Raw genomic sequence first — 23,903 nt, 5'->3', positions numbered from 1 at the left:
AACTGTGGATAATGGGACTGTGTTCGATGAGAAAATGGTGAAATCTTTTGTCGCAGAGTTTGGAATTAGCCTTGTTAATTCCACACCCTATTATGCACAAGCCAATGGTCAAGCTGAATCATCCAATAAGTCCTTGAAAAAGGGAATACAAAAGGTTGTGGAAGATAATACTAGGGATTGGCATAACTTGCTGTTGGATGTTTTATAGGCTTACAGAACTTCCCCAAGGTCAAGCACAAGAGTCACTCCTTATGCCTTAGTGTATGGGCATGATGCAGTATTACCTGTTGAGATTAATGTTAAATCTTTAAGGGTAAGATGCCAAGATCAGTTAGATCCTGAGCAGTACCATCAAAGTATGTGCTTGGAGTTAGAAGGCATAGATGAAGCCAGAATTTTGGCATTAAATAGCATTCTTTTCTAAAAAAAGAAAGCAGCCAAGAATTATAATAAGAAAGTCAAATACATTGGCTTTGATGAAGGTGATTTGGTATGGAAAACAATACTCCCAATAGGAATTAAAAGCCATAAGTTTGGCAAATGGTCACCTAACTGGGAGGGATCATATCAAATTCATAGAGTTCTACCTGTTGGAGTATACAATTTGAGAAATTTGAATGGTTATGTACATCCCAAAAAGATTAATGGCAGATATTTGAAGCCTTATTTTCCAACCATTTGGGAAACACAAGGAATAAAATAAACACTAAACAAAAGAACATAAGACTGCTCAAATGATAGACACAAATTTACTTCTTTACAAAGAATTAAGTACATGTTGCCACAAATTGGCCCAAAAATCATTACAGTGTCTTAGTTGTTCTTTTACAATAGATTTCCTATTGCTAAGTGATGAAACTAGTTGAATAGCCTCAGCCATCTCTTCTTTTCGATCAGCCAGCCCTTGGTTGGTGATTTGCAATTTAGCGTCAGTTCGGGCTAAGGCTTGATTCACTGCAGACAGCTCATCTTCAAGCTGAGCTTTCCTTTCCAGCAACTGGACTCGAAAGTGGGAGGCAGATAGTGTTGTTCTTTTAGATTTGACACTTCGGTATGCACTTGGGAAACAAAACTCTGATCTCTAGCCAGTTTCTCATCCGCAGCCTTAGCAGCATGACAAATGTTGATGTAGAAGTCGATAGTGGCTGCTGCCCGAGATAGATGACTTGAAACATTCATGCCAGACTGCTCAGCAAATTTGCAGCATTGGAGGAACCCATTTCTGATTATAGGCCTTTGTAGAGCCTCGAAAGGGATCCCCGAAAAAGAAATTAACAGTTCTAAGCATGTATCCAGGTCTATCAAAGGTGCAGAAGGCTTGCTGCTGGAGGAAGAAGAGCTCTCAAAAATTTCCAACTGGAGGAAGAAGAGCTCTCAAAATTTCCAGCAAGGAGTCAGCCAAAACTAATGGCTCAGCTTCAACATTCAATGTTGTAGAGGTAGAGGGTACGTCGAAGAGACTAGCTAGTCTGGCTTCGAAGATATCAACCGCATCCATAGACATGAGGGGTGCAGAGAGAGTTGTGGTGGAAGACACAGAGGACTGCATGGGGAAAGGAGAAATGGATGAAGCATTTCTGGCAGTCTCCATGGTCCTAGCCACCAATGAATCAAGTGAGGAAGAGCTGGAGCTGGGTAAAGGTGATGAACCACGGGTTGGAGAGCTGCCAGCACCCTCTGTAGGAGCATCAACTGCCATCAGAGATGGAGTGACAGTTGGAATTTCCTTGAAAGGAGGAGCAAGGCTTGAAAGAGAAGTAAGTTGAGGGAGATCAAGAGTCAAGAAGGGAAGGTATGGCTTTAAGCCAAGGAAAGGAGATGCAGGGATGTTTGGCCTTAGGGAAGGTACAGAAGGTGTAGGCTTGGGAAGTGGAAGTAATATCTGAATAGCCTTCACCTTCTACATCTGATCAACATCAACTGAAATTGAGGGAGTCCTCATTGGAAAAATAGTCTCAGTAGTTGTTGCTACAAAACGAAAGAAATATAAAGTAATGTCAAGCTTCAGTATCAAAAGTTGACAGAGGAAAAATAGCAGAAGCATGAAAGAAATTACTTGCTCCAGAAGTATTGGCACTAATGGGAGAGCTGCGAAGGGAGTAATGTTCGGCAGTTTGTTGCCTTCTTGCAGCTTCTCTTTGTAGTGCATCAGCAGCAGCAGTTTCATCTCTCAGAAACCGTTGTTGCCGTCTCTTCTCAGCCCTCTCGAAGACAATGATTGCCTTGGAATGTTCTTGCTCGACTGCCTTGGCAACTGCTTCATGAATGGGGTCTTCAACCTAGTCAGTAGCAGGGACAGTCATTTTCTTTCTCTTCCTTCTTGGTAATGATACTACCGGCTCCTTTCGGACATCCCTCTCTTCAACTTGGGGTTTAGATTCTTCAGAGGAAAGTTCTTTCTCCACTATTGTGGTAGTTGCCTCGTGAGTAGGATTTTCGGTTATAGCAGAAGGGGAGACAGCCACCTTATGTCTTTTTGTTCTTTGCAGAGATACTTCTTCCTTGTGCTCAACCTCTCTCTCTTCTATCTGGGATTCAGATTCCTCAGAAGGGAGGATTAGCTGCCTTTTTTTTTCTGTTGTTGTCTCTCTTTGAGAGTAGCTAAAGTTTCAGCTCTCTTAGGGGATTCTTCTTGTGAGGACCCTGCATAAAAAAATATATAAGTATAAAGGAGACGAACAAAAAATTCAAAAGGGAAAAAGGAACCTGAAAATACTAACCCTTTTTGGAGGCAGCTCTAGTGACTCTAGATAGAGGGGGTGAAGCTGTAGGAGCAATTGTCGTAGCTTCAGGAAGAGGGGGAATATTCTCAACTGTTGTTGACTTAGCTTTCGAAGGCACTCCCAACCCTATTAGCAAGTCATGGGGGTGTACAGATAGGTGCACTTCCATGTTGGCTGTCCACCAATTCTGGAATCTTTTCAAAACCAAGCCAGATGGAAGAAAGGGAACAAATTGGCATTCATTCAATTCCTTCAGTAGTGTTAATATTGCCGCCTCTAGCTTGGATTTGGATATTCTCAAGTCTCTAGCCGTAAAGTGGACATTCGAGAGACTGCAAAGTGGAACAGGTATCCCTTGAGTGAGCCCAAATTGTCTGGCAAACTGAGAAGGGCAATACACCTCAGCTATGCATTTATAGGCTCGAGGGTTCAAAGTACCAATGAATAATTCCCTTGGTAGCAGTATAGAGGCCCACATATCTTTATGAGGTGAAATGGAGCACTCTTTATCAGCCAGAAAAGTTTGCAGCCAGGCAGGTCCTTTATTGACTTCGAAAGGACAAAAGAAGGAGGCAGATGGAGAAGTAGGGAGTTGATGAAAGAAAGCAAGGTAATAAGCAAAGGAAGCAGGATAAAGGACAATCCTAGCATACTTCTCCCCATAGGTGCTAGGATCCTGAACAAGGAATTTTAGGTATTTAGAATGCAGATCAGTGAAGTAGGCGAGGAGCCAGAGTTGGAGCACCCAGAGGGGACCTCCTTGGTTAACATCAAGTGGTCTTTCACAAAATTGGGAGCAAGCTCTGTAAACATGGCCTAAAAGATAAGGAGCAAGAGCTATACGTTTTTTCAAGACAAGTGTAACGCCCTCAAAATAAACCCATTATATATATCATTGACATGCAATATTTAAAGAAAACAATTCATTAATTCATTCATTAGAGTATTACTAAATAAAAGCATTACACGCAACATCAAATTAAATGCCCTACGGGCTAACATCTTTCTAAGCCAACACTTGGATACAAAAATATGAGTTCTAACTCAAATACAAGTAAAGCCCTTGGCTTGAATGTTTACATGTACTAACAATTAAAAACAATTAACTAAAGCTAGTCTTCAAAATCCAAAAGCCAAATCCTCCCAAGCTAAGTCCTTGAAGGTAGCTTATCACCTGAACCTGAAAATGATGCTCCCATGAAGGGTGAGCCACAGCCCAGCAAAGAAATACTAAACCAAATATAAGCATTGAATAAAGCTATAGCATTCAATAGCTAGTTAACCAAGATAATCAATTATAACTAAATACAGTCTCATGACACTAATGTCTATGACATGTTTCAATTTCATTATTATCAATATGGCTCAGAACCTGGCCAAACTTACAACAGTGAACTATATATATTATATTCACATTACTTCCAGTATCAACAACACAGATGAGACTCAGGCTCATATTAAAACACTTCATACTTCCTGTTTGATACACATTTTAGTGCTGTATCAATGACATGTAAAAACACTTCAATATAATAAGCACACATAATAGTGATGCTAATGGAGTCCATCCCCTATCTCCTCCCAAACAAAATCCGGTTTAGAGGTCCATCCCCTATCTTCCCCTAAACCGTGGAGTACATCCCCTATCTCCTCCCAAACAATATGCATATGCAATGCTCAATCAATACATGTATTTTCTGTATTAATTCAATAGTCTAAATTTATGACTTAAACAAATTGATTAGTTTCAATTTTCCCTAATCCACATGCAATGTCTACAACAAATACGACTATCCTCCACCGATAGCCCAAAACAGTTATTTCTAGACTAGAAATAAATATATCAACATTTAAATAGGCGAGTGATTTAAGTTATCCAACTACACCATTTAATCAGTGAATTCCTCAATTTCATGAATTAAACCAAATTCCCTAATTTCCTTAAATTAATTATACAAATTAATTTATTAATACAACTAGGGTTTTTCCCAAAATTATCAAAGTACCCCCAACATATCAAAATACCAAAACTTAGAACAAAACTTATAAGATGGAGTAGGAAATCCCTACCTCGAAGAAAATAACCCGAATGGAGAAGACGGAGATGAAGACCCAAATTCCAATGTGCTCCAAACCACCAAACGTTCAGATTAAATGGAAGCCCTCGACTCACTCTATCTTTTTAACAAAGAACTTAGGGTAGAAATACATTATAAGTAGATCAAACCTAAGAGAGAAGGTGTGTAGGGAGAGGGAGAAGACGGTTCTAGGGTTTTAGAATCAAAAGGGAGATGAAAAATGATCCAGAAAGTCGGGTCTCGGATTTATGTAGTCGACTCCCCGCTCGAGCGTGAAAATCCCCGCTCGAGCGTCAGACACACACTCACGTTCGAGCGTGAAAAGATCCGCTCAAGCGTCGATTGCACACTTCCAGAAGTTTTGCAGGCGATGGTACCCGCTCGAGCGCCAAACTCTCCGCTCGAGCGGAGGGACTGCAGAGTAAAGTACTGGGAGATGGAAAAACACGCTCGAGCGTCAAAACTCCCGCTCGAGCGTATAAGCAACAACGAAGAGCCCGCTCGAGCGTTAAAACTTCCGCTCGAGCGTGAAGGCCAAAATCTGGGCATCACCTTTTGGTTTCAAAGTGCAACCAACCTGTTTCAAACCTGCCCATCATAACCTAAGACCCTAATACAAAGAGTAAAGGCTAGAAGTGATAATGATACAAAAACAAGTCCACGGAACCAAGTCCAGAATACAGTATACAAAGGAAGGAAAAAACTGGGATCGCTATAACCTCCCCCCCTTAAAAGAATTTCGTCCCCGAAATTACTACAAATTTTTAAAAAATTTTTTTTTTTCTCTATTTCCCACAATATGTCAACATTCTATTAAACAACCCGACCCATTACCGGTCAATCCCATCTCTTTTCAAGAGGCATTTCACATTATACATAACAACTTGCATTATCAACATGTATTTTCCTTTCAAATTCAACAGTTTTCAATATATATAATTTTCATTTCCATATCATATTCAATCTCATGATATAACTCCAATTCTACAACACATTCAACATATACAGTGTTACACTAACCTTCCATTATGAGGCAAGTTTCGAAATACTTCCATTAACCAAAACATAAACTATGTTTCACAACTTAAGTTATATTCAATACACTTAAGGTGCAATATTACAACAAAATAAGCAACATATGCTCAAGCATCTACAAATAGATCCGGATATTTCTCTCGGACCTCAAACTCGCGTTCCCATGTGGCTTCCTCTACCCCGTGATGCTTCCACAAAACTTTTACCAAAGGGATGGTCTTGCCTCGCAAAACTTGATCCCGTCTATCCAAGACCCGGACCGGTCTCTCCTCATACGAGACATCCTCATCAACCACTAAATCAGTCCAATCCAACACATGTGATGGATCCGGCTCATACTTCCGAAGCATACTCACATGAAACACGTCATGTACTCCGGACAACTGCGGTGGTAAAGCTAAACGATAAGCAGCCTCGCCAATCCTCTCAAGGATCTCAAAAGGACCAATGAACTGAGGGGACAACTTCCCGCTCTTCCCAAACCTCATCAATCCCCGTCTGGGTGATATCTTCAGAAAGACATGATCACTTACCTCAAACACCAAAGGTCTCCTCTTACGGTCAGCATAAGATTTCTGACGACTCTGGGCTGTAACAAGCCTCTTACGGATAAGCTCAACTTTCTCCGTCGTTTCCCTTACCAATTCCGGACCCAGCAAAGGTGCGTCGCCCACCTCGGCCCAGTAAACTGGAGACCTACACGGTCGGCCGTACAAGGCCTCAAACGGTGCCATACCGATACTAGACTGGAAACTATTGTTGTAGGCAAACTCCACCAAAGGCAAGTGCCTCTCCCACGACCCACTAAAGTCAAGAACACAACCCCGAAGCATATCTTCAAGGATCTGAATAGTACGCTCGGACTGCCCGTCAGTCTGAGGATGATAAGCCGTGCTAAAGGTCAACTTAGTGCCTAAGGCACTCTGCAAACTCTAGCACAACCTAGCAGTAAAACGAGGATCTCTATCTGAGACGATCGTCACCGGGACCCCGTGCAACCTCACTATGTCCCGAATATATAAACCGGCCAGAAGATCGACTGAATCTCTAACGCGCATAGGAATAAAGTGCGCCGACTTAGTCAACCGGTCTACAACTACCCAAATAGCATCACTACCCCGCTGAGTCCTCGGAAGACCTACAACGAAGTCCATAGTGACATGCTCCCACTTCCACTCAGCAATAGGCAAAGGTTGCAACAAACCCGCTGGCCTCTGATGCTCGGCCTTCACTTGCTGGCAAGTAAGGCACTTCGATACAAAAACAGCCACATCTCTCTTCATACCCCGCCACCAAAACTGGCGACCCAAATCCCGATACATCTTAGTACCTCCAGGATGCACCGCAAGGCGTGAATGATGGAACTCTCGGAGTACCTCCTCTCGGCAAGATTCCGGCACAAACAGACGGTCTCGGTATCTCGCACTCAGGTCGGGATACACCGTCAAACCCTTCTCAACCTTCCCACTGGAGATCTTCTCTCGGAGGGATTCTACCTCAAGGTCACCCCTCTGAGCCTCTAACACTCGAGTCACAAGTGTAGGCTGCGCAACAACAGAAAACAAGGCCGCAGCCTCAATGGATTCGCCCAAAAGCAAATCAAACTCCCCAAGTGCACCTAACATCTTCCACTCCCGAATGGTTATACTAACTATGTCACCAACAAGTTTCCTGCTAAGGGCGTCAGCCACCACATTGGCCTTTCCCGGATGATAATGCAACTCAAAGTCATAATCCTCAATGAACTCCATCCACCTCCTCTGCCTCAAGTTCAAGTCTTTCTGTGTGAATAGATATTTCAGACTCTTATGATCTGAGAATACCTCGAACCTCTCACCGTAAAGATAATGCCTCCAAATCTTCAAGGCAAATATCACAGCTGCTAACTCTAAATCATGTGTAGGGTAATTCTTCTCGTGAATTTTCAACTGACGTGAGCCATAGGCAACCACTTTCCCTTCTTGCATCAACACACAACCCAGACCCTCTTGTGAGGCGTCACAATAGACTGCATAACCCAACCCTCTCTCCGGAATAATCAATACTAGAGCGGTGGTCAGTCTAACTTTTAACTCCTGGAACGACTTTTCACAAGTCTCACTCCAAGCAAATTTGACTCCCTTCCGAGTCAATCTAATCAAAGGCGAAGCTAACCTGGCGAAATCCTTCACAAACCGGCGATAATACCCAGCTAATCCCAGAAAACTGCGTATCTCAAACACACTCTTAGGCTGTGCCCAATCTTGCACTGCCTCCATCTTGGATGTATCAACAGACACTCCTTCCCCAGAAACTACATGGCCTAAGAACTTGACCTCTTCTAGCCAGAACTCACACTTCCCAAACTTAGCATAAAGCTTATGGGCTCTAAGTAACTCAAGCGCCGCTCTCAAGTGTTCCTTGTGTTTCTCCTCAGAAGGTGAATAAATAAGGATGTCGTCCACGAACCCAGTGGACTCCTCGCCATTTCCATCCAAATGTACAGGGAGCATACAACCATCAGAATGTGCTGGAATACATCTCCAAACACGGGGATTACACGGAATGGGGCGAATTCCGTGAGAGGAGCCGCTGCGCTAACCAGAATAACAAAGACAATATATACCGGGATGCACTTGCAGCCGGCACTAAGGACGAAGCACTAGCAGTGGTACGAAATGGCGACCCAAAATGTTTCTGGTTAAATTACAAATATCCACGTGGCTGTTTTAAGCGCAATAAAATTTGGGCCTTCTCTTTAGTGTCCACTTCTTTCATAGTTTGTATGGGCAGCTTCCTGATGGGCCTATCTCTAATGGGCTGATGTACCATATGTCTGGGCCTCTTTTAAAATAATTAATAGACATTAAATGGGCCTCATTGTTGTAATTGGGCCGTTAGTCTGTTTACCAATTACAGCCCATTTATCCAGCTTAAACCTGCTCAGAAATCGAATTTATTAAGACGGGAAATTATATAAGACTGTATTTTTATTTAATCATAAAAATTTACATAAATATTGTCCCATCGCCAATATTTTACATAATATGAAAGCTCGTCGAGTACAATGGTCAGTGCGAGACAATAGTTTACAGGACTAATAATCCCAAAGCTGGATAATTTGATCGTCATCCTGCGTGCAATAAGCTGGGTAAATACAGTCTCTGAGAGGCTTCTGCGACCAGGGGCTGTCAGCCACGTATACATTGTCGCTGTAAACGTCCGGATTCCCAATGCTTTCCGGAGGTTGTAGTTGAACAGGCACTCTATTTTGTACACTCCCTCGTTGCCCGGTATGGAGAAGTCCACTGCTCTGAACCATATCGGGTTCGTCAAAGTGTCGTAGAAGACCCCTGATAGCGTCTTCTCTCTCCAATGGATGTGGTTCGATACATCCGTTGACGTGGAATAACGAACACCCGCATTGGAAGTGGAATATCTTCCTGCGTTGGGCCTTCTTCTTCGCATTATGATGCCTCTTCTTGATTGGCTCTGGCGAACAGGGGCTTGTTGAGTGTGTAGAATTCTGCGTTTCGGATCGTCCACGCTTTGAGCCCGGCGTGTTCATGTTTTTCCAAATACTCTTTGTAGCTAGAGTCTTCTCTGGGGTTGCATAATATAATACTTGGAATCCCGCCCGTTATTTTCTTTGGGCGGGCATATTTACAATTTGAAAAAAAGTCCCGTTGCGCTCCAATAAACTCGCGCCAATGTTTTAAATATTGTGGGGCCACATCATCAATTATGTTGTAGAAAGCGTCGTTCTTGTGGTCCCTCAGGTCGATGTGGCCTGAATAATAATTATATGGTCCCAAAGACCGGGCCCAACATGTTTTCCCAATTCTAGATGGGCCTTCAATTATAATGCTTTTGGGCCTATGCGGTCTTTGGGCATCGTCTGTTATATTGTCTGCAACCCATTGCTGTATTGCTGCTGGAATGACCCATACTGTGTCTGTAAATGGATGAACATACGGCAATGGTGGATTAAATGAAATCCGGTCATAATTTGATGACAATTTGTCATAATTTAACCAGAAACATTTTGGGTCGCCATTTCGTACCACTGCTAGTGCTTCGTCCTTAGTGCCGGCTGTAAGTGCATCCCGGTATATATTGTCTTTGTTATTCTGGTTAGCGCAACGGCTCCTCTCACGGAATTCGCCCCATTCCGTGTAATCCCCGTGTTTGGAGATGTATTCCAGCACATACTGATGGTTGTATGCTCCCTGTACATTTGGATGGAAATGGCGACTATTTCGATCGTGTGTAACGTCGAAGAACCGTTGATCCTGCGTCTGAAAATGGTATGGGAACTGGACAAGAGCATGGAGATGTGGTTGCCCATCCTCATGTAATTCATGTGCAACCCTCACATAATTTGGACCCCTGGTGGTGAACAGCGCTCTAATTTTCTCTAACAATCTCTCTTTAGGAATAGAACACTGGGCATATGTGAGGAATATGTTCTTGTTTTGGATTCTAAAACGACGTCGCATTGATGCCATAACTCACTCTCGATGACGTCACTTACTCTCTCGGATGACGCAAGTCACTCTCTGAAAACTTTACTGGTGGAAGAGAGTTAGGGAGTGAGTTATATAGGTGCCCAGGAGCCTCCCACTAATATTACCTGGGACGCTCCCCCCGCGCCACGTGTCGTCCCCCGATTGGTGCTCCCTTCCGCATTTTGAGGCGTGTTGTCGCCTAGTGTCTCCGCTCCGCGCCCAGATCTGCGGCCAGGATTAAAAATCTAAAAAGGCAAGCGCCGCTCCCCGATCTGCGGCCAGGATTAAAAATCGAAAAAGGCAAGCGCAGGCGGGAAATTATATAAGCCAAAATAATTGGGGGAGTTTGAATTATTTTGCAAATGGATCGCGGAGCAGTGGACTTCTCCAGTATAGAATAAAGGAAAAGAGTTCTCTGTCTTTCACGGGGCCTTCCCTTTTGTTTTCAGCCTTTACAAAGTCACTATAAGAAGAGTTTAAGGCTGGAAGGGAAAATTTGACAGGGAGGTCCGGATAGTTGGGAGTAAAAGGAGAGCCATGGGGTGAAAGCCCTAAAAGATGGCAAATATCGAGAACGGTGGGGGCCATCATGCTGCACCGAAATTGGAAGAAGTTAAAAGCCATATTCCAAAAACATAGAGCAGCAGAAATTAAAAAGGGGTCCTCAAGAATGATGAACCTGGAAAGATGAAGGGCGTCGAGGATACAGAGCTCCTGTAGGTCATCTTCTCTCGCAGGCACAACCCGGTCATACCATTCATCTTCTCTCGCAGGAAGAGAGGGTTAACAGAAGATTGATAGAGAGGAGGGTTTGTGTGTTGAAGAGCAAGTGATTTCAGAGCACAAAACAAAAGGGTTTTTTAAGCTTTTGTGTCTGAAAATATATTGCGTAAGTTGATAAGTACTAGAAGTACGAATACGAAGAGTTTCCTTCAATATTGACACTTTTGGAGGGAAAAAACACAGCCCAGACACTGAGGCGAGCTTCGAAGCACATTTCCATACTTAAAGAGGCAAGAATGCTCGAGTATTGGTCTACTTCAAAGGGATTAAAAACCTGTTTGAGGTTTACTAATGAAAGTAACGACCTTCGCAGCAAAACTTAGGCCCCTTAAGGAGGTGAATTGTTGTTCGAAACATCAAAACCAATGGTTGGTGTATATACGGAAAGATTTTGTCTTTTGAACTAAAACAGCATGGACTGCTCTTCAAAGAAAAAGTGGTCAATTTAAAATTGGTTGACTATATTAACCATTACCATATATTGGTAATAATTAAAACAAGCTTTGAAAAGTAAGATTGTTAAATTCGAAGCACTAATTCTAAAATGGTATCAGCCAAAACTATCAACTTTATTCCATAAATTGGAAAAGTCATGTTGGTTCCTTTAGTGTTTCATTAAAATCAATCGAGTCCAGGTTCGAAGGATGAGGTTGTTAAATTCGAAGCACTAATTTTAAATGATATCAGCCAGAATTGTCAACTTTATTCCATAAATTGGAAAAGTCATATTGATTCTTAATGTTTCGTTTTTAAACAATTGAGTCTTTATTCGAAGAATAAGATTGTTCAGTTCGAAGCTCTGAATTGGCTTTTAAAGACAAAAGGAAACAGATTCAAACAATGCCAAATACAGAAGAATTTCTGTTTATATTCAAGCCAAGGCAATTACACCAGTGAACTTATCTAGGTATAAACTCAAGCTCAAAAAAAATAAGGAATAGAATAAATAACGAGGTCATGGAATTTAGTCCAGCAGTGATCAATGAATTTTTGTTCTTTCTTTATTATATCTTCTATTTCTTCTAACGTTGGCTGCATGAGTTGATGTGCTCTCACTTCATAGTAGAGCTCTTCAGCCTTTTTTTCGAAAGCTTCCTCTCTCAATCTTTGTTCCAATTCGTCTATGACCAAATCATCCCAATACGCAGAATCTTTATTCTTGAAATCATCAAATTCTTCGATGAAATTCTCTGCTTCATACTGGGCATGAATTCGAAGAGCCGAAAGTTGGTCTAAAGATTGTATAGTGACCATAGAATTTCGATGCCAGTAGAGGAGCAATGGAAGTTGGTCCAGGAACATATGAAGTTCTGCTTGGGCAAGGGGATTAAGGACATGGCCCCTAGTCAGAATATCACAAGTCCATCAAAGGTTCTTGAGAGGGACTTCGTCCTCAAGAACATTGAAGGGCAAGTGAGAGAAAGCTGCAAGCAGAAGTTGAGCTTGTTTCCACTCAGCTGGAGTGGAAGATGGTGGAGGTTTGTATGGTGGAAAGGCTTTATCCATGGGAAGGGCAAGCCTCAGCCTCTCTGTCCAGCAAAGAGTTGGCGGAGGAGAAGGTGTGGATACTTCTATTTCAGATGGAGAAGAAAGTGTGGATGCTTCGATTTCAAGAGGAGGAGAAGAAGGTGTGGATGCTTCTAGTATGAGAGATGGCACGGGAGCAGAAGGAACAAAGGCATTAATATAATCCAGCCAGACAGAAGAACAAATCTTCGTCTTTTTGGTTAAGAATGATGGGTTGTACCCTTGTGCTTCTTCTAGGCCCTGGGTAGCGTGCATTATCTTTGTAGGCATGGAGGATGTGTACCATGCTACAAGCAGATTCTCCTCCAAACTACGTCGATGGTCAATGGGCACGTAGGGGTAGACCACTGAACTTCGAGCGTAGGAAGGAAACTCTAAAGGGTCAGTGAACTCAACAAAATGATGGTTGATTCGTTCCCTTAAATCGCAGGTCTCAGGTGTTGACCAGCTTGTCTAGTCATAACCTCCAGAAGAGGAAGAAGTTGCGGCTTTATCCCAGGCAGAGTTTTGTGAAGAAGAGTTTCCCAAGTCCATATTTGCAACTTTCCAAATCAAAGGTTTGAGGGCAGATTGTTCGAGGTACAAGGGAGAGTTAGAGGAAGAATTTCTTGTATCTATATCTGCAACTTTTCGAATCGAAGGATTAAGAGCAATGTGTTCGTAATCCAAAGGTTGGTAATTTGCAAAGGCTTCCATGACCTGAATATAGAAATGTGGGTAAAGATGGCTAATTAATGCATGAAAGTTCTTTCGAGGAAGGGCAGCATCATCGTATGACTCTTCGTGTGCTCGATCAGTGGAGGGAAAAATTGATTCGGCCATAGAAAATGTATCAGTCTGTTCGAATACTAAGATGGTGGAGGTGTTCAAAAGATTGAAGAAGAGTTTTAATGCAGATGATGAATGACAGTTGCATTCCTAGGAGAATACAAACCCTATGCACGTTCTAAAAAACGCGGGAGAAAGGCTGCGATCCACTAATATCACCAAGTATTGGGTATATTAGTGCGGGGGGTAATGTTGGTTACATATTTTGTAAAAGCCAATCACAATTCGACGCGTGGCAGAGCAAGGGTAATATAGGAAGACTATTCAAGTCTTCGATCCTGATCATACACGTGGCAGCTAATATTGGTTCTCACGTGATCTGAGTAGCATTGGATCAATGAAGAGATGCAAGGTGACGTGGCTTCAACGGTTACTCACATTCAAATTCAAAATATAGGAGGGAAGCCCAACTACAAGTGATAGCGTAGTGGAACTACTTTTAAGTCAGCATGATCAGCGATCATGGAGGAGCAGTTCGACAGTTTGAAGTGCAGTTCGATGGTCATCCTTGAGAAGTATAAATAGAAGGGAAGGTCCCAGAAAAACCCCCTAGACTCAGATCTAAAAAACCAGTCATTTACTTCATATTTTCTTTTCCAGTTTTACATTTCCAGTCTTTACATTTCCTGCACTTTAAATACCTGTTCTTACATTCCTGCACTTTAAATACCTGCACTGTACTTCGTTCATAGGAGTAGTTTCAAGTAAATTGTTGCTGTAAACCTCTATGAGGCTGAGTTTGGATCATTATAAGTTTTCATTTTAATGAAATACTTCAATTGCTCTTCATTTAACTGTTATTTTGCTTAATTTCTCCTAAGTCAAGCCACCAGTAAAAGTCCTCTTCATTGAGGTTGAAAGAACTAAACACAATCGTCTAATAATTGGTTGGCAATTAAAATTTCTGTAAGGACTGATTGATCCTTGCTGGCACGCTTACATTTACAAAAATACCCTTCGAAAGCCAAAAAGCCAACAAATTTATAATTGATTATTATTAAATTTTTTGGCTAAATTCTTTCATAACTTAATTAATGTGTTATTGTATTTTATTATTATTTATTACAAAGTGTTATTATTTAAATTATCTAATTCTACTTTTTTAATATATTTAATACTTATTATGATTTAATTAACAAGATTGAAAATCAAATTCTAATATTAATTTTATAAAATTAAATAAAACACCACTTTTTAAAGACAAAATAATATTTTAAAATTTTTCTCTAATAAAATTATAATTAGGTAGGTTCTTTTATTAATATATAATCTTTATGGGTTTAATTTAATTTAATTTTTTTTTATAATCATTTCAGAGACTTATATTTTAATTAAATATTTTAAGAACTTAAAAAGAGATTGTGGGTATAAGTCAAAGAGAAATTACAAAATTACCCTCCATAGGTGGAAAATGACATGGTAAAAATGTATAATTTTTCAATTAGGTAGGAGTATTTTGGTCAATTGACATTAAGACATAGTGACATGATAACATAAACAAATATTAAAAAAAAAATCAAAAACTAATTTTTTACCAACTTCCTAAATGACTTTAAAAAAAACGTCAAGAAAAATGCTTGGGGCCTCTAATTAGAGGTACCACTAGTGATGTGGCAGTGGGTCCCACCCACTGCCACATCAGTGCTGTGTCTTGGTTTTTTTTTTTTTTTTTTTTTTTTTTTGTGCCTTTTCCACCTCATTAGAGGTGTGTTTAGAGCCTCTAAATTAGAGGTCTCTAGCATTGTTAAAAAGTCAAAAAGCTTGATTAAAAATCGAAAGTAATTTTTTATCATCTTTCCAAAACACCCCATAAATTATTTGGCAATAGTTTACTAATATAAAGTATAATAAACCCTTTTAATTAATAAATAAAATAAAATAAGTCATCTCAAATGACGATAATACCCTCGCTCGTCTTCCACTCTGGTTCCTATAAATGGCAATGGCCGTCACCAGTTCTTCTTCCATGTCCGAGCCCGCAATTTTGTGGAGAGAGCGGTGTAGAGAGAGAGAGAGAGAGTGGCCATGTTAGGTGTATTTAGTAGCTCGATCGTAGAGCCGCCGGAGGAGCTGGTGGCGGCGGGATGCAGGACTCCGTCTCCGAAGATCACGGCGGCGGCGTTGGTGAAGCGGTTTCTCGCCGGTAACCCGTCGGCGGTGTCGACACTGGTCGGAGATCAGGTCCAATTGGCCTACACTCACCATAACCAATCTCCTTTACACCCCAGGTATAACTGATTGTGCGTACTGGGTTCCGCACTAGATGAAAGTGGATCGGGGCTTTGCACTCAGCTGGACTATCTAGGGACCGGGACTCCTGCCACAGGAAGCACCGTTAGAGCGGCCCGGCCGGGGTTGGTCGGATAACCCCTCCGGCGAAGGAATCAGTGATCGGAGAAGAAAACGTGTGTTAAATGTGTCTAGAATAGTTCTTCTTAGTTCAGTTTTGTCTCTCTCTTTCAATGTGAAATTTATGAAATATATATATAGTCTTCCTTACTTACTTCTCAAGATGGTTTTATGGAGTGTGGATGCTGCCAGGTGTCCTTTCAGCATTGCTCCAGGTGGGGGACCACTTGGTGGTTGTCATTGATTGCATATACTCATTGTAGGCATGCTGATAACAAACCACATTCCTTTGGTTCAACAACTTCCGTGATTCTAGGTGTGGGGGGACCAGCTAAGGTAGCAACCTGCACATGCTTGCACTCACAGCTCCCATGTTTCCTTGTGAGGTTTCTCCATTTCGGTACTAATGTACTTCAGTTCGGTATTGATGTGCCTCGGCTCGGCCTTTTTCTGAATCATTCATGGGGATGGGCTGGCCCATTATCTGTTCGGTCCACAGGTTACATCTTGCAGCTCGGCCCAGACCAACACTATGGCTGGGCTAGCCTTTCCATTGCGGGTTGGGCCCAAGTGCTTAAGGACTTGGATGGACTGTTGATTATGAAGGTGGGCCCAACTGGTTTGTCTATATACTCATCTGACCCATTTGGATTTGGACTTTGTTGGATTGGGCCAGCCCAAGGCTTGGACCAGACCCAATTCGTATTTAGCCCCTTCATTTTCCCCTTAGCTCGCGCTAAGGTTCCCCTTGGGGGGAGCTATTGTTCTGCTGTCCAAGCGTCGCGTCGTTTCGGTTCCTCCCCAGTTCGGCCTTGGTGACGGTTCAATCCTGACACACAATTCCTGCATGCGTCCTTTCATGTAACACGTGGCGGCGTGTGATAGGTGTGCAGGGATAATGCGTCGACTCCATACCGAAGATCGTGATTCGTGTACCTTCACGCCGACTGGTGTAATAAATGTTCAGGCTATCAATCCCAATCCCTTGATTTGATTTTCTCATTCCTCTAGTGAGTTCCAAGGAGAGAGAAGGAGCTTCTTCCCATTCCTCTAGACCGATCTCGTTGGTGCTCTGCTTGGGTTTCTTCGTCGCTGATCCTACTTCGCTACCACTGTTCTAGTATCTGTAAGTCCTCTTATGACTCTTCTTCTCTTTCCCTTTTCTATTTTAATCATCTTATTTGGCCCACTTGCTATCCGTGTCCCGTACTCTGTTATTTGAATACAACTTCTGTCCCATTAGGCTAGTCGAATGGGAAAGTTCCGTTCCTTGGTTGATACCCCTGAGGCCACGGCTATTACAATATTCCCCATGACGTTACCCTTTCACTGGCGAAAGTAGATGCCAAACGTATGGGTACGAGGAACATCGTTGCCTTTCCCATTGCGGCGATAGTCGAGGGAGGGGTTCGGTTTTCTCTTGACCCGTTAGTGCACTGCTTACTGCTGTAGACGCGTCCGCGTGAGGCCCCGCTACTACAGCTCGGACTCGATTTTGTTTGCGGTTCTTAATCTGAACCAAAGAGTCCAAATCCGGCAAATCGTTTTGAGAAGCAGATTTTTTTTGAAAAGAAGTGCCAAACATGGACTGCTTTGCCAGATACAGAGTCGCCACCTAAATATTTTAAAATGGGGGAATTTAGGAAACCCTGACTCGGTGCCAAAGGCCACGTGTCCGTCATCACCAAAGTTGCCTCGGCTCGGGAACTTGGGTACGATCGGGGAAGGTCAGCTATGAGCACCCCCTCTCGCCCGATCCGAAGATCGGCCTCTACTAACCATGATATCCGTTTTTGAAAACGTTATGTGTTCTTATTCCGGTTATTAGCCTAGAATTACTATGTTATGCGCACGGCAAACAAGTATAGACTAGATCGCCTAATTTGGAAATAAGCATTGCATATCCGTTTGTTTTGGAAAAATGTTTTGGAATTTGCTACCCGCAAGTAGGCTAAAACACGGATTTCAACGAGTGTTTCCAACTCAGACAATCCAACCTTCACCCACAGGCATTCAAACAGTTTATCATATAAGCACCTAGCCACATGGTAAGCATGCTGTCATAATAGCATTCACACGCATGCGGTATGCTAAAGCATAAAATACTTCACTACAAAAAAATTGGCTTTTTGCGACGGTAAAATACCGTCGCTAATACTCTTAATGCCGTCGCAAAAACTTTTTGCGACGGCAAAATGACTTTTTGCGACGGCAAGAGGGGGGTCGCAAATGGAGGGGTTGCAAAAGAGTTTTTGCGACGGCACTGCCGTCGCTAATGTTTTTGCGACAGCATTTTTTCCTTTTGCGACGGCACTATGCAGTCGCTAATAATGTTTGAAATTTCTTGACTTTTTGCGACGGCACTATTTTACCGTCGCTAAAAATGTTATTTGAGACGGCAAAAAATACTGTCGCTAATAGTCTTTTTTTTTGCAACGGCAAAAACACTGTTTTTGCGACGGTGTGATGCCGTCGCAAAAAGTATTAAAAATATGAAATTTTTTTTTTTGCGACAGTGTAATGCCGTCGCAAAAAGTATTAAAAAAATAATAAAATTTCTATTTTTTGCAACAGTTTAGTGTTGTCGCAAAAAGTAAAACCTGTAACAAAATCAATAAAAATAATACAATTTTCTATTTTTTGCGACAGTATAGTGCCGTCACAAAAAAGAAAAAAAAATCCTCCGATAAAATTATTAAAAATATTAAAATTTCTCCATAATAATATAAAAATTCCTGTATAAAAATAACAATTTCTTCATAATAAAATATTCTTCTATTCATAATTACACATCAACAAAATTATCCCACTACATAATGTTTCATAATTATCCTCCGATAAAATTTAAAAATATAAAAGAAATGAAAAAAATAAACACAAAATAAATGAATATAAATTACTTTTTTCTTCATTTATAAATTCACGATTCAAACAAAACAAGAGTTCACAAAGGTAACCAATGATCACTACTTAACTCAGTTTTAATAAAAATCTCAGAATGGGGAATTATCCTTGGATTTACATGCAGCCTCCACCTCACCATCTCCATATGCTGCAAAATTATCCTCAAAATCTCCATTTGGAGATAATTCACCCTCCTCTCTTTCAATTTTGAAGTGCCCAATCACCTCATTTGAAGATGAAACTGGCCTTGTACAACCACCCTGTAGCATCAAAGATGATCAAGGATCTTACATTAATAAACAATAAATCAATATTAAAGATCAAGACCATCAATATCCCAATCACAATATTGTCATTCATAAGCAATCCAACTTGTATCAATAGGCCAAGAGAGTGTCCTACTGTCAGGACTTGATGGAAACTTGCGGATTAATAGCATTTCAACAATCTTAAGTTATAAAGTCAGTGTTTCGGTGAAAGAAATATCTAACTTTCTGGCTTAATACCTATTCAGTTGAAACTAGAAAGATCAAGGCAATATCATGTGATTAATGAGTGATCATAAAAGATATGTGTATATGTGTGTGTGTGTGTGTGTGTGTGTGTGTAGAATTAGTTGCAGAGTTAGAAACTACTCAATTGGTGTGTAAAAAGGAAGTGATGGGGAAGGGAAGTTTAGGGATTCAAATATTTTCTAGGCTTTAGGCCAGAGGGTCATTCACCAATATTTTTTTTTTTTAATAAGAAAAATTCAGCCTAGAGACTGTAAACTTGATTTCACAATCTCCCTCTTTTTTCAGTGTTAAAATTACATTAATATATATATATATATACCAAATGACAAATAGCGAAACTTAACCTACACCAACCCTCGGAAATCCTCAAATACAATCCGATGCCAGTTCCTGAAAATTTAAGCCTTAGTTATTTTATCTGTAACTCTTACCTTGATATCTACCAACTGCATTTGTTTGCCCAATTTGATGTAATTAAGTACTTCATTGAAATAGGTAGGAAAAAAAGACATCAAAGTAAAATACAAGTAGCCAAAACCAATAGCGCTCGACCGATTAGAGTTACCCTACTCAATAACCAAAGAATGCCAATTTCATGAAATTATTGCTAGAAACTATACTCTGATTTTTAATTGACAACATATTCCTTCATCTCATTACCACCAGTTACCAACCAAGCTTGATAGGAACTTAATTGCTCAGGTGGATTACTTTCATCTCCAGTTTTGGAAGGATTTGAATCCTTGGTAGTAATGACAGTTGCACCACCAACTGGACTACCATTACTTTCTCCAACACTAGCTGCACCACTTTGTGAAATTTGATTTTTAGCCTTTACAACATCTTCTGTGTCCTCTGCCCCCTGAGGCCGACAAGGAACCCCAATAATCGGTTCCAAGAAGGTTGTCCAAATCTTCATAACTTTATCCAGCTGTTCACTTGTACAAATTTCACCACAGGAATATTTGATGAGCTGGTAAAGGTCTTCATGGATGTCTGAATCAGGATATTAAAATTCCATATATGGAATAATCGGTTGTTTTGATGGCATGTGTGAGATTACCAAGATCTGTTTAACACAAGATCTGTTTCTTAACCTGCATATCTTCATTAGGTATTCTTGTTCACACTTCCAATTGCATATTAATTAGATTTGCACTTGTCATTTAGTAGTTCTAACCCAAATGCTTTTTTCCTTTAACAGCTATATATGCTTTTTTCATTTCTGGTAAATATGTTCCTTATCTTAGACCATAATTTATGTTATTTATTGGTCCCCACATACCCAATCTTCATTTTTAGCAATCTTTCTTCTTGGATGATACAAGTATTGCAGATGCAAAGCTGCCATGGTGACCAACTGTTTGATGTTGCATATATGAGTGCTAAAGAGTTCTTAAAGAATAGAACGTTACATAAAGAATAGAACGTTCCAATGCACAAGAGTTTAAAGAATAGAACGTTATTGGAACAAAGCAAACTAGTATTACAAACATAATTCTATAAGGAAGTTCCAGTACGAACGAATTCTTTAAACATTTTTTAAGCTAGTTTTGATTCAACTAGATCATTTTTGATCCCGAGGGGGAGAAAAACATTTCAGAGGAGTACCCTTACATACCATCAAAGGTACACATTCAGGTCAACTATCAAAACTTGCCAGCAGATAATGAAGCATAAACTTTGCCATATCCTAAAGCAGTGGTTTGACACTGGTAAACCAAAATCCCAACCAGGCAATGGGATACACGTGAAGGATCACCCCCAATATGTAATTCCTAAATCCAGGAAATGGACAGAGGGCTGCATTTCTATGTCTACCCCCCTGATTTCAATGCATTCTATCATTTTAATCCTAATAAGTTGTTGTAATAGTGAGGGGATGAAATTGTGATCATTCATTGTGTCTTGCTACTAAATTGGTCAGGATGATACTTATCTACATATTGATACTTACAAGCTAATTCTTTCCTTGCCAATATCATTTCCATTACAGTAAGGGTAAAGCATTTTGCTCTTCATTTTTTTTTCTTTTTTTTGGGGGGGGGGGGGGGGAGGGTGTATAAACAACCATGATTTCGGCGGAGCTGAAGAAAAAATACAGTGCCACAACATCTTGAAGCAAATATAGTTGATTCTCACCTTTCCTTTCTTTGGAGCATCTGAATTTGTTGGAACCACCTCTTCCGTAAGCAAAGGAGTTTCCACTGGAGTGCTATCCTTAGCAGTGTACTTGATGGGAAGATTTCCTTCCTCAATGTCGAAGGTACCTTCAGGAGGGGGTTCAAGCATCTGATAAACATAGGTGTATAGAACAATTGCACCAACCTAAATAAATAGATAAAAAAATGTATTACATGTGTACTCATTTTCTTTGCACAGACTATATGAAAAATACAAAATGCACAGACAAAATTCTTAAAGATATGTAGACACCTAACAAGCCAACAAGAATTCAGATTTAGGAAACCCTATGAACATAGATTTTAAAAAGATACAATTAACCTATATGCAGATTCATAGGTACAATTTCAAAATGCTAAATAGTAAAAGCAAATGATAAATAGGGCATTTGTAACTCTACAGAAACACCTTTTTTCTTTTTATTTTTTATATTTTTTAATCTTTCCAATTTGTAGTGACATAAAAAATAAATAAACCAGACTTCCACTTATGGGACATATATAACCTAATGATGGAATAAGTCAAAAATGTTTCTGCATAAAAAATACATTCATGCAATTAACAATCTAAATCATATACGTGAATACCAAAGGAGTGATTCTTCTTCCCTCCCCTTGTTTCCCATGTCCAAGACCAAACTGTTAGTTTATCCTCAATCGATTCTACCATTTTTTTTCTCATGAACAAGTGGGGACTATAAAATGTTTAACATACTCTGATTTAGATGGCATCCAAAATTGGCAAGAAAGTGCGAAGAGAATAGATGTTATAAAATGTGAAGTTCCTTGTCAATATATTATTTGACAGTTATTGTGATATTTTCTGTCTAATTTTGATAGTTATTGTGATATTTTCTGTCTAATTTTGAACAAAAATTACCTTTGGAGTAAAGAAAAAATAAACTTTAAGATTGAAAAAAAGACCAAACATAAAGGGCAAAGTGTAACAATGTTTAGATTGATGAAATTAAAAAAACTTGGGTTTAATTCACTACCAACCCTATAAAAATTTAATTATTTTTCGCAATTTTCCCTAAAATTTAACAATAGGCTTTAATCGAACCCTGAGTTTTTTTTTTGGTTTTTTTTTTTTCTTGGGATCAACTGTTTTACAGACCAACACTAAATTAATTTAATTTAAGAGCCAAAAACTAAGGGAAATTAAGGGAAAAAACAATGGGGTTTGATTTGAATAAAAGCAAATGAATGAGAGACCTGTTTGGCGACCAATTGTTGTTGCTCAAGAGAAGGAACTTCACAGCCAGCGGACTTCAAAGGCAACATAGGAGCAACCAAGTAGTCCAGCAATGCCTGTACCACATCCTCTGCTGAACCAATCTCCGATTGTGATGATGATGACTCTGAATCCATGACCTCTGAAGCTTTTTCAACCATCAAATCGACCTTATTAAACAATCCAATCAAAATCACAAAGAAGATTAGGGTTTATGACAATAGTAGTGGTGAAGTAAAAAATCAAAAGAATCGAGAAAGGGTTAGTCAGTGTTACCGATCAAACAAAGCATGACCCTCGTGGACTCCATAGAGAGAGACAGAGAGAGCAAGTTGGGACAGTCGTCTTCTACTTGAGGGGTTTGTGGCAGACAGTTTGGGATACGGAAAGTGTTCTGCTGAGTGGACCAAGTGGCGTACACTTACAATGAACCTCAATGCTTCAGGTTTTCAAAAGTTTTGTTCATAGAAGTTCCTTGTCATAAAATGTGAGAAGCTGCTTCACATGATTAGAGAGAGAGAGAGTGAGAAAGTCGTCGCCAGTCCGGCCCTCGTTGTCGTCGTCGCCGCACCACCACACCACCGCTAACTTGCTTGCCGTTCGTCGCTCGTCCAGAGGGGGAAAAAGCTCGCCGTTCGTCGTTTGGGGATTTCGAACATTTAGGGATTTCAAACATTTAGGGCTTTCGACCCAAATGCGAGCGCCAAGATAAAAGGGATAAGAGCGGCAAATTTTTTTTACTTTTTGCGACGGTACATTTTATACCGTCGCAAATGATAAATTATTATAGCTAAACCGACCCCGTTTCAATAAGCTTTTTTGGCGACGGACATTTTGCCGTCGCAAATGGACCACTATTTGCGACAGCCAACTCATGCCGTCTCAACAAAATTTTTATTTGCGACGGCAACAAACGCCGTCGCTAATACTTCTGTTTATCCGTGTACTTTTATTACCGACGGTAAAACGCCGTCGCTAAAGCGCTTATTTGCGACGGTTAAAAATGCCGTCGCAAAAAACCATTTTTTGCGACGGGAAGCGCACCGTCGCAAAAACTCCCGTGTTTTATGCTCCATTTTCTTGTAGTGCTTACATTGTACTCCGTGCCAAAACAATAAACTAGTTAGCCAATATGCATGGTCCTAGGTCATGTCAAATTGACTAATGCAACACATACAGGATGCAATTTAGAGTAGGCTCGGCTAACCTAAACATGGCATGTGAGATGCAATCAATTGATGCACGTATTCAATTTGG

The 23,903-nt window shown here is 40.5% G+C and overlaps 2 protein-coding genes across 3 annotated transcripts; both read right to left on the bottom strand.

The window, feature by feature from the left end:
• Nucleotides 1-9,282: 9,282 nt before the first annotated feature.
• LOC114323985 (uncharacterized) lies at nt 9,283-10,323 on the bottom strand. Its single transcript, XM_082880456.1, has one exon. The coding sequence runs from the start codon at nt 10,321-10,323 to the stop codon at nt 9,283-9,285; it is 1,041 nt and encodes a 346-aa protein (XP_082736582.1).
• An 8,373-nt stretch (nt 10,324-18,696) lies between these two features.
• Nucleotides 18,697-23,338, bottom strand: LOC145794976 (uncharacterized). Of its 2 annotated transcripts, none has more exons than XM_082877500.1 (4): nt 22,923-23,338; nt 22,628-22,816; nt 21,372-21,557; nt 18,697-18,974 (listed from the first exon to the last, which is right to left on the bottom strand). In XM_082877500.1, the coding sequence occupies exons 2-4, from the start codon at nt 22,805-22,807 to the stop codon at nt 18,804-18,806; spliced, it is 537 nt and encodes a 178-aa protein (XP_082733626.1). In that variant the 5' UTR covers nt 22,808-22,816; nt 22,923-23,338; the 3' UTR covers nt 18,697-18,803. The 2 variants fall into 2 exon arrangements, with proteins under 2 accessions (XP_082733626.1, XP_082733627.1); XM_082877501.1 differs by having other exon boundaries at nt 21,372-21,521; nt 22,923-23,062.
• Nucleotides 23,339-23,903: the final 565 nt, after the last annotated feature.

The sequence above is a fragment of the Camellia sinensis genome, chromosome 7, assembly GCF_055761805.1.
Source record: "Camellia sinensis isolate YWXY chromosome 7, ASM5576180v1, whole genome shotgun sequence".
Taxonomy (NCBI): domain Eukaryota; kingdom Viridiplantae; phylum Streptophyta; class Magnoliopsida; order Ericales; family Theaceae; genus Camellia; species Camellia sinensis.
The sequence above is the reverse complement of the archived record's forward strand: the minus strand, read 5'-3'. Positions and strand labels throughout refer to the sequence as shown.

Bases quoted from the DNA above. Each gene is read 5' to 3' on its own strand.
- LOC114323985 (XM_082880456.1), bottom strand. From the start codon at position 10,323: ATGGCATCAATGCGACGTCGTTTTAGAATCCAAAACAAGAACATATTC.
- LOC145794976 (XM_082877500.1), bottom strand. From the start codon at position 22,807: ATGGTTGAAAAAGCTTCAGAGGTCATGGATTCAGAGTCATCATCATCA. The intron at 21,558-22,627 runs GTCTCTCATTCA...CTATTTATTTAG, and splicing joins AACAATTGGTCGCCAAACAG to GTTGGTGCAATTGTTCTATA. The intron at 18,975-21,371 runs GTGAGAATCAAC...TTGATGCTACAG, and splicing joins ATGCTCCAAAGAAAGGAAAG to GGTGGTTGTACAAGGCCAGT.